The following is a 9,967-nucleotide window of genomic DNA, read 5'->3' on the forward strand; positions in this document are numbered from 1 at the left end:
GACTCCGCACTGCTCAGTCCGACGGAGTGCGGGATGGATGGGTGTGGCTCCGCACTGCTCAGTCCGACGGAGTGCGGGTCCACGGGCCTGCAGATCCTCTCGTGCTGCCCCAGGGAGTACCCGTGGCACATGCTCACACTCCCTAACAGTGAGGAGGTCTCCGAGGCGTAGCGTGAAAACCACAGGCTGACTGTAATTCAAACCTCCCCAGTGGAAAGCATTCCTAAACTTTCCGCGGCTGGCCTGAGGGAGCAACTACGGTTAGCACTCAGAAGCAGGTTAGTTCCTTCGGTTTAATGGAAATGCCAGCGTCTTTGGCTCCCCTGTGGAGTCAAAAGAGCCAAGGGCACATCCCTCAGCTCCTGGTCTCCAGCGACCCCAAGCCTTCTCCCGGGGCCCACAGGCGGAGGAACTGGGCTCAGAGAAGCATCCCTCCGTTTGCAAGCTCTGTGCGTTCCGGTCTTTCGCCGACCGCCGGGACTGGGCACGCAGAATTTCGGGGTTACATGTCCTCTAGAATTTCAGAAAGACTGCGACCTTAATGCTCACTCTCTGTAGGCCTGTCTCACTCACCAATTATAACGACGATGACAAAAAAGAAACCAACACACTTCCTCCATATGGGCAAGAGTGACCTTTTTTTTTTTTTTTTTTAAATGTTCAGCAACATCAAATAAGCTTTGGCTAAGCAGGAAAAAAAGAGTTTTCCCAAGAACTCCTAAAAACTGAGGGATGAGAACACCTAAAAGTACGTGTTTGAAAACTTCCCAAGCGCACCGCTATAAATAATTGCACCACTGAGGCACAGAGGCACCATCCATGTTTCTCAGTGGCAGAGGCCAAGGCCCAGAAACTTCTCCGCGTGGGGGGTCGACACCAAGAACATGTTTCGAGCAGCTGGTGCCACTGCTGTGAAACACAATCAAATTTTCATCTTCCAGAAAAATATAAAGTAGATGTGCCTGGGACTACCAAACAAACAAACAAACAAACAAAAATACCCGAAACAAATCAACTCTGAACTGTCTGAGGGAGTAACTTAATTTTCAAAGAACCCTGTCTCCCACTAACTCTGGCCCTACCAGTTCTTGCACAAGACAAAAGACAGTCTCTGACATTCTGAACGATGCTGCCCAGCCCTGCTAAGGTGAAGGGAAGGGAGCTGGCCGTTGCCCAGACCTGCTGTGTGCCAGTCGGGATGCTAAGTAAGGCTGTCCTTCTGTCATGGTCGCGGATCGAATCCGGCCCCACTGTCACCCCGTTGGTTCAGAGGTTGAGGCCCTACCCCTCAATGCGTCTGTATTTAGAGATAGGGCCAACAAGGTGGTCATGAAGGTTAAATGCGGTCATGCAAGGATGGGGCCCAGCTCCAGGGCTCATCGTCCCCACACACACGCAAAGAAGAAGTCATATAAGCACACGGCAAGATGGCAGCCACCGAGAACCCAAGAAGCCAATCACCCTGGAACTGTGCTCTTAGACTCATCAGCCTCCGGAATTGTGAAAACAGAATTACCTGTTGCTTCAGCTATCCTGAGCTGACTGACACAGTCGTCCTTCTGTCATTTTCATAATCACTCCACAGTAGACATTCTGATCCGAGTTTTCAGGTGAGGAAACAGGTTCTGAGAGGTGACATGATTTGCTCAAGGTCACACAGCCTGTAAACTATGAGGCTTGACTGGGCAAACCTGGGATGTGAACCCCGGGCTGTCGAATCCAATACTATGATCTTTCTTTTCCACCAGCAAATTCAGTTGTTGTTTTTATTTTTTAAGGAGATGGTTTTTCAGGCTTTCTCTTCACTTATTTATTTTTATTTTTATTTGTTTGCTGACAGGCTGAGCTTTAAATGATTTCTCCCAAGGTGCTCCAATGATAACCTGTGGGTTTCAGTTGCTCACAAGTTTTCAGTGTGATGAAGTTGTTTTTCAAATGTGGCCAATGTACTATTAAACCCCCAAACAGAGAAAGGTTAAAAAATAAGAGTAAAAATAACTAAATTTATTTAGCATTTACCATGCATCAAGCACTACCCTACACATTTTACATTATCTAACGTAACCTTATAACCACCTTATCAGGTACCAATATTATGCCCATTACAGATGAGGGACACGAGGCAGTAAGAGATTACAAAATTTACCTAAGTTTCCGAAGCTGGTAAGTAGCTGGGATTTGGAGCCATGCTGTAAGTTTCCAGAATCTATGCCCTGGAGCATCCATGCAATGGAAACGCTATGCAGGCAGTAAAATAAAGCTAAGGTAGAGTACAAAATATCAGTGGAAGATTCCTATAAGGTCATGTTAAGTGAAAAAGCAGGGCAGGCAAACAGCACATTTTTGGGAGCTTCTGATGACTCCACGACCACTGGATCCAGCATAGCCTTTGAACGAATTCATCGGCGGTCATCACCACATGAGGCAAAACAGTGCTTCTGAAGAACTGCAGGGAAGGAAGATCCAAGTCCCTGCTGTGATGTTTCCCTCTGATGGTGAACCCTGGCAGCAGAGCAGAGTTCCAAACCAGAGGTTCTCAAACTGTGGCCTCAATCAGAAACACCCGGAGAGCTTATAAACTCAGACAGAGGCGGGGCCCCACCTCCAGTGCCTGATTCCACTGGTCTAGAAGCGGGGGGCGGGGGGGGATCTGCACATCTAACAAATTCCCAGGTGGTGCTCGTGCCCGTTCTGAGAACTCCTGGTCGAAGCCATGGGTAGAAACTCGAGGTCTCTGATGGCACCCACAGCCCTGTCCTCACTCTGTCATGGAATCTGGGTGGCTGCCTATTGCATGATTAAGTTGTCAAGAGAGCGAAGGAAAGATCTGTATGCTCTACTCAGCAAATTCCAAGAGCCACTAAAACTCCAGGGAATAAGAACGTGCTCTTTCGGGAGGCTGCAGAGAGCAGAGGTTAAAAGAGGTGAGCTCTGCCTTCAGCTCCAGTCATGGTCCTGGGGTCCTGGGATGGAGCCCTGAGTCAGGCTGCCTGCTCAGCGGGGAACAATCTTCTCCCTCTGCCCCTGCCCCTGCTCCTGCTCTTTCACTCTCTCTCTGCGTCAGATAAATAAATAACATCTTTAAAAAAAAAACAAAGATATGCTCAGAATAAAACCTACACCTCACAGGGTTGTAAGGGTTAAATGCGGTCACCCTGAGGACAACATCTGCCTGATGCTTGTGGAGAACACATACTCCTGATTCTGGGAACCTGGCCTACTGAGCCAGAATCTCCAGGGCAGGGTCCTGAGGACCCACCTCTTTAGTAAACAGCCAGGTGATTCTTAAATTGGGCAAGTTTTGCAAAATCGGATAGAATCTAAGTAAAGCACCAGGCCTTGATCTAGGCGCCCTCCACGAAGGTCAGCCACTGATTGATTAGCACCCGGGCCTATCTGCAAATAGTACCACCATGGCCTTCTTGATAATGTTACTCAGCATGATTAATTTGTAGACACCCTATAATAACATTTTAGAAGATGTGGCTCTATATCTGTAAATAAAAACTAAGTGAACTGTACATTTAAAAGATTTGTGTGCATTACTATTTATAAATCACACTTTTTAAAAAGGATTTTATTTTAGAGAGAGAGAGTGCATAAGCAGGGAGAAGAGCAGAGCGGGAGGGAGAGGGAGATAATCTCCAGCAGACTCTGCACTGAGCTCAGAGCCTGACAAGGTGCCTGATGAGGGGCTCAACTTGGGGCTTGATCCCACAACCCTGAGATCATGACCTGAGCCGCAACCGAAGTTGGATGCTTAACCCTCTAAGCCACCCAGCTGCCCCTATAAATGCTACTTTAACAAAAGGTTTTAAAAAGATTTTAAAGAGTCATGAGTCCCCTTCTTTAGAAAAATGCGCTCAGGGGCACCTGGGTGGCTCAGTCAGTTAAGTGTCTGCCTTTGGCTCAGGTCATGATCCTGGGTCCTGCGATGGAGCCCCACAGCATCGGGCTCCTTGCTCAGTGGGGAGCCTGCTTCTCCCTCTGCCTCTCTCTCTCCCTCTGTCAAATGAATAAAATCTTAAAAAAAAAAAGAAAAGAAAAATGCACTCAAAGACAAATCATGCTACTAGATAGGCCATGAGCCTAAGTGCTCATATATGCAGGACACGCTGCCATATGTGACCGTATGGAACACAGAGCAAGTAAATGAGTCACTTGATGAACTTAAATATGTGACTAGGAAGCAGCCAGTGGAAGACTGGGGTAACCTGGGTAATGGAAGGATCCAGAGTTTCCCTCTGACTCCTACCACCTCTGGCAGTGAGTTCTCTGCGGGAAGCGAACAGCTTCAGCCCAGCCTCCCATCTCAAACAGCCAGCTTTGTCCGCAAGGAGAGAATGAGTTTCTGCCTTCAGTTGCAGGGAGCCCAGCTCCATAGCCTGGAGCCACACAAGGACTGCGGCTCCCCCGTGTGATTGCGGGATTCCGGCGAAGGGACCGGTCGTTTCCTCGCTTTTTGTTTGCTTTCCAAAAGCCTTTCTCTAAGCGCATCTACCGGGTGGTGGAAGGAAGATGACCATGCTGCACAAGACAGCAGATCTGCACTAGGCTTTGGAGCGAAAGCAGCATTTCACCGCGGCGTCTAACGGCGGACGACTCTGGAAGGGGGTTGGCGGAGCGACAGCCCGGGAGGGGGAGGCGGGGCGGTCAGGCCGGGAAGGGGAGGCGGGGCGGTCAGGCCGGGAAGGGGAGGCGGGGCGGTCAGGCCGGGAAGGGGAGGCGGGGCGGTCAGCCCTGGATGGGGAGGCGGGGCTATCAGTCCGGCAAGGGGAGTTGGGGCGATCGGCCCGGGAAGGGGAGGCGGGGCAATCAGCCCAGAAATGGGAGGCGGGGCGATCAGCCCGGGACGGGGAGGCACTCTTCTGGCGGGAGGAAAACGAAGACGGAAACTTCAGGTCCTGTATTTCCAAGCTGCTTCTCAGGAGCAGGCGGCAAGTTAGCTAGTAGCTCGAGGGCACGAAATAAGAACGAAGAGCCGGGGCTGCCCTAACGCCGCGGACAGCCTCTGCCTCCCCGGCTAGCGGCTGGATATCAGGGGCATGGTTAGGAGCTTCAGCGTACCACTTCTCGTCGGGCTCTCTCTCTCTCTCTCTCACACACACACACACACACACACACACACACACACACACAGAGCACGTTTTGATTTTGCAGTTCAGTGGTGAGGCTGGGTGATTTGGGAAAGAGGCAGTAAACTGGGAGGTCAGGTATCACCACTGCATCTCCTCTAGGTGTAGAAGGTAGGCGCCGAATTCTTAGGATGCATCTTGTTCGAAATGAGCACAGTTCGCACTGAAAGGGTTTCCATTATTTATTTCCATAGCGGACGCTGGCTTGTGGCTTCGGGCTACTCGTGTGCTTTGCTCACAGCCCAGACCTGGCACGCCTGTGGCTCCTGAGCCTTTCACAGTTACTGTTGGTGCCCCACCCAAGCCTACTCAGATGCCATTTGCTGCGCCTGTGCACCCTTCCCCCGGCGCCACTGAAGCCACGGACGGCCTGATGTGTAGACGGCCACAAGAGCCTGCAAGACGACCTCCCATCAGGCAGCCTGAGCTCTGGACACACTGCCACTGGAGCGTGTCAGTCCAGTCACTTGCCCGAATCAGGACAAATTCGGAGCTAGTCATTTATGCTCTAGGGTGGTGCTGTCCTACAGAACTTTCTGTAATGATGGACATGTTCTAAGATCTGTGCTGTCCAACATAGTAGCCACTACTCACAACTACTGAGTATCTGAAATGTGGCTAGTGTAGACTGAGGCGCTGAGTTTTTTAAAATCCTGAATGCATGCATGCATGAATAAAAAGGCAGCCTCAATGTCAGAATGCTCAGAAACTCCAAGTAGGCTATGCATGAGGGTTTTATTTTCAGGTTGCCTGAGAGTTACCTAGAAACTTTACCTTACATAGACTTTTCTTCCCGAAAATCAGTCTAAGAGGAATGAGTCCAATTTCTCTTCTTAGTACCCTGGAAGACCGTGACTATGGTCTAATCCTTCTTTGGTTCCAGTTGTGAGAATGTCTCAGAATGTGCACATCAGTGCCCGTGGGTGTGGGCTGTGGAACGTGATGGAGGTTGGGATGAATTTGAATGGACCCCAAGACACAGCCTGAAGCTCCACAGGAACATTTTAGGATGTTTGGATTCTGATTATTGAGATTTTATTACAAACATCGGGAGTGCTTTCATAGCTATCCTGCCAAAGATTTTAAGGCTTAGGATACTCAAAAATTAAATTACTGTTTTGTTATTTTATTTGTATCTAAGTGATCTAGGTGTGGTCCCTGACCCTGAAGGCCTCCTCCTCTATTCACCTCTGGGGCCAATAATCACTTCCTCAGGTCACCCTTGCTGTTCTCCATAATCACCATACGTGGACGTAAGAGGGCTTTGCAAGGAGTTTCAGCTCCACACACCATTACCATTTTAATCTCGTGTCTCCTCTTGTTCTGCTCCTGAGTCTCATTCTCTTCCCTGCACCCAAGCCTTGACTATAACCTATTTGACACCTCAGTCCCTTCAGAATGGAGAACCCATCTTGTTTCTATCTATCTCTTGCTCGGGACAGAAGCCCCAAAACCTCAGTCCTCTATGCTTTCTGTCTGTTGGACGAAACTCCTTCCAGAGTTTGTCCCACACTGGTCAGTAATTCATTCACAGACATTTTAGGGACCCATACCGCCAAGCACGATGCCAGGGAGGCCATAAACATTACGTTAGTATGCCTACCTTCTAGGTAAGGAAGAGGTACAGGAGTAATGAAAACTGTGTCCATAATCATAAAGCACATACAGAAAGAGATGGCAACAGGAGCCAAGTCTGGGAGCTGTCAACTACTTGGATCAAGACTCAGGTTTGATGCGCTTTTGTGCTCAGAATAAAGACCTTCAAAAAGAGGATAAGCACATGATGCATTAAGATAATATGTCACATGAACAATAAACATGCACTGAAGGTCCTAAGAAACAGACCCTGGCAGTCCCATTTCCACAGGAAGCACCAACAACCGAGGAAGAACTTGCTATGGGGTCTCGCGCCGAGCAAACTGTAAAAAGCACAGTAACAGCACATTCCCATACGACAATCCCTGTGCTACAAGTGAAGGCCCTTGCTTGAGGATTCTACCGAAATTTCAAGACTGTAAATGCATGGACATAGTTCCTCTCAAAGGAACTGGGGTGGAGACCCGGGAAGGTGACGGGGCACGGACCATCTCCCAGATGTCACTGTTCCTTCACGACTAAGAAGCAGTTTGTTCTTTGTGTCCGTGTTGCCCATGCCGGGCCGTCAATGAAAATTCACCTATCTGGATAGAAATGTGTGGCTATATTCTGGGGGAGCTCTCAGTTCCTGACGCAACAGGAAGCAGGAATATAATGTGCTGAGATACTTGTAATTGACCAGAACAGTCTCAAACTGCAAATACATCAGACTCAAACACAAGGCCAAGGCTACCTGGTGGCAAGAAGAGGGTACGTGTGAACTGGGCTGAACCAGGCTTCCTTCCTCCGCGGCATGCTGTCATAGATTAAAAGGTCCTTCTCGGTCAGTACGACCAGTGCCGGCTTCCACTGCTTCTCGCTCTCCCCGGGCACCTGGAACAGAAAGCAGGGTGCTGTCAAGTCACAGCCTGAAGGAGGAGAGACGAGAGGAGTAGCTGGCTTCCCCTCCCAGTCAGAAGACCCAACCATAAGAGCCTTGGGTTCAGGTCGTGAAATCAAAATGAGAAGAAACCATTCATGGTCGCAGGATTCTTGATTCTGGAAAATATGTTTTCTCAAGGGCCCTGGCGCGGATCATCAGTACAGCCAAGAAGGAGCCCAGCTGCCAGACATCTGTCACTGCTTCTCACCTGCCAGTCAGCACTGAAATCACTGTTTCAGAGTGGAATGCAGATGCCTGGGGAAATAAGCACTCCCAGATGGTTCTCTGGTAGAGTACATTGTTTTTATCAGGAAATGGTAAGGTTTGAAAGCTTTTGAAGAAATATCCAAAGGCTCTGAAAATGTATTATGGAGGCAAATGTCTGTCTGGAGAGGTAGGAGACTGATATCAGAGCCCTTCAGCTGGACTGTTTCTGTGACTCAGGCACCATCTTAAAATTCTCTTAGTGCCACTCAGGACAGAAAATTCCTTAACTCTGGGAGTGAAATGACCTGGCAGGGATATTAGAGGATTCAAACGTCAAGTTGGATGTTTGGAGCAGGTGACCCTTAATGTCCCTTCCAATCCTGGGAGTCAGGTAGCTCAGGTCTTATCTCATGAGCCACCTCCCGCCCCCCTCCCCGCCTGGTGTTGATCATCCCAAACTGTACATGTTCTTCCATCTATGAAAATTCCCTCCTTCCAATGTGAACTCTGGGCCCTGAGATACATCTTTATGCTCAGTTTGAAAACACTGTGTTAGCCTTGTGACTCAAAGCATAGATCATATCCCAGGAGCATCAGCATCACATCCTAGACCTATTGAATCAAAATCTGCATTTTAGCAAGAACTTCATATGGCTCATTAAAGATTAAGAATCACTGCGCTAGATGAAGTCAAGGTCGTCTTTGACGCTGGCAATTCAGTGAAGGTTCAACCCTTTCATGACAAACCGCAATCCAAAATCTATTCAAAATTAAGCTAGGCAGTAAACTGAATAAATGATAAAGCTAATTTCTTCCCTTTCAATTCTTATCATTACTTTTCTTAAGTGCCACAGTGACATCTGTATTGAAATGGCTTTAAGACTGAATGATCAAAGCAGAGAAGATGTGCAGGATGGCAGAAGGGGTGAGGCTTATAGGTTATGCAGTTTTATGGGCTGCCTGAATCTGAGTCCCCCTCTCTCCATTATTTATTGCCCAGGTGATGTTGGGAGAGTTTTTATTCTCTGTCCTTCTATTTCCTCACCAATAAAGATAATATCGCACACAACAGTGGTTAAGAGTGTTGTCTCTGGAGCTGGAATGCCTGAACATAAATCATAGCTCTTCCCAATTTACTAGCTGTGGGATCTCGGCCAAGTCAGCTCATCTCTTTGTATCTCAGTTTCTGTACCGGTAAAATGGGGAAATAATAGTATCTATACCAGCGGACTGTGGTGAAGGTTGAGTTAAAATGTCTAAAATGCTTACCACAGTGCAGAATAAGCACCATATAGAACCTGTTAAGTAGTGTATACCTCATAATGCTAGAGTGGAGATTAAATAAGACTGTACACGGGGGGTGCCTGGCTGGTTCAGTCAGGAGAGCATGTGACTCTTCATCTCAGGTGGTAAAGGCAAGCCCCAAGTTGGGCGAGGAGCCTACAAAATAAAGACTGTGTATATAGTGTGCTTAGCATAATATCTGGCAGATGCTAAGAACCTCAGTGAACCATAGGGTGGGAAAATTGTAGCAGACTCACTGGTTTCTAAACTTGTCAAAAGGAATTCTTTGGAAATGGCAACAATATGACACTTTCTTTGGGAAAAAAAATATAAGGAAACCAAGAATATCTTCAGTGCTAACAATTTCAACTCATTCTTTCCCCATCTATCCCACAGTTCTTCCAGGAAGAATTCATTACACAATGATCATGCACTCCTTCCAACAAATCCAAATAAAAACTCCCCTTCGGGATGCCTGGGTGGCTCAGTCTAACCTACTGAGTGTCTGCCTTTAGCTCAGGTCATGATCCCAGGGTCCTGGGATCAAGCCCCACACGAGGCTCCCTGCTCAGCGGGGAGTCGGCCTCTCCCTTTCCCTCTGCTCCTCCCCCCTGCTTATGCCCTCTCTCTCATTCCCTCTCTCAAATAAATACAACCTTTAAAAAAAAAACCCTCCCTTTCTAGAAAGAAGAAACCACTGTAAAGCTATTTATACTAGAATGTGAATAACTACCTGACTTATTTCTCCCATTATGCATTTGATACACATTAAAAAAAAACCTAGTTTTAGGGGCGGAGCAAGATGGCGGAGGAGTAGGAGACC

General features: G+C 48.1%; 1 protein-coding gene across 1 annotated transcript in view; it reads right to left on the minus strand.

The window, feature by feature from the left end:
- Positions 1-9,967, minus strand: part of SNTB1 (syntrophin beta 1) — a 234,321-nt gene that overhangs the window by 23,796 nt on the left and 200,558 nt on the right. Inside the window, exon 5 of the mRNA XM_025871052.2 lies at positions 7,465-7,604. Within this exon, the coding sequence (XP_025726837.1) occupies positions 7,465-7,604 (140 nt within the window). The remainder of the gene's footprint in view (positions 1-7,464; positions 7,605-9,967) is intronic.

This window comes from Callorhinus ursinus, unplaced genomic scaffold (genome assembly GCF_003265705.2).
Source record: "Callorhinus ursinus isolate GAN/ISIS: 27379988/994484 unplaced genomic scaffold, GSC_fseal_2.0 scaffold5, whole genome shotgun sequence".
In the NCBI taxonomy this organism is placed as follows: domain Eukaryota; kingdom Metazoa; phylum Chordata; class Mammalia; order Carnivora; family Otariidae; genus Callorhinus; species Callorhinus ursinus.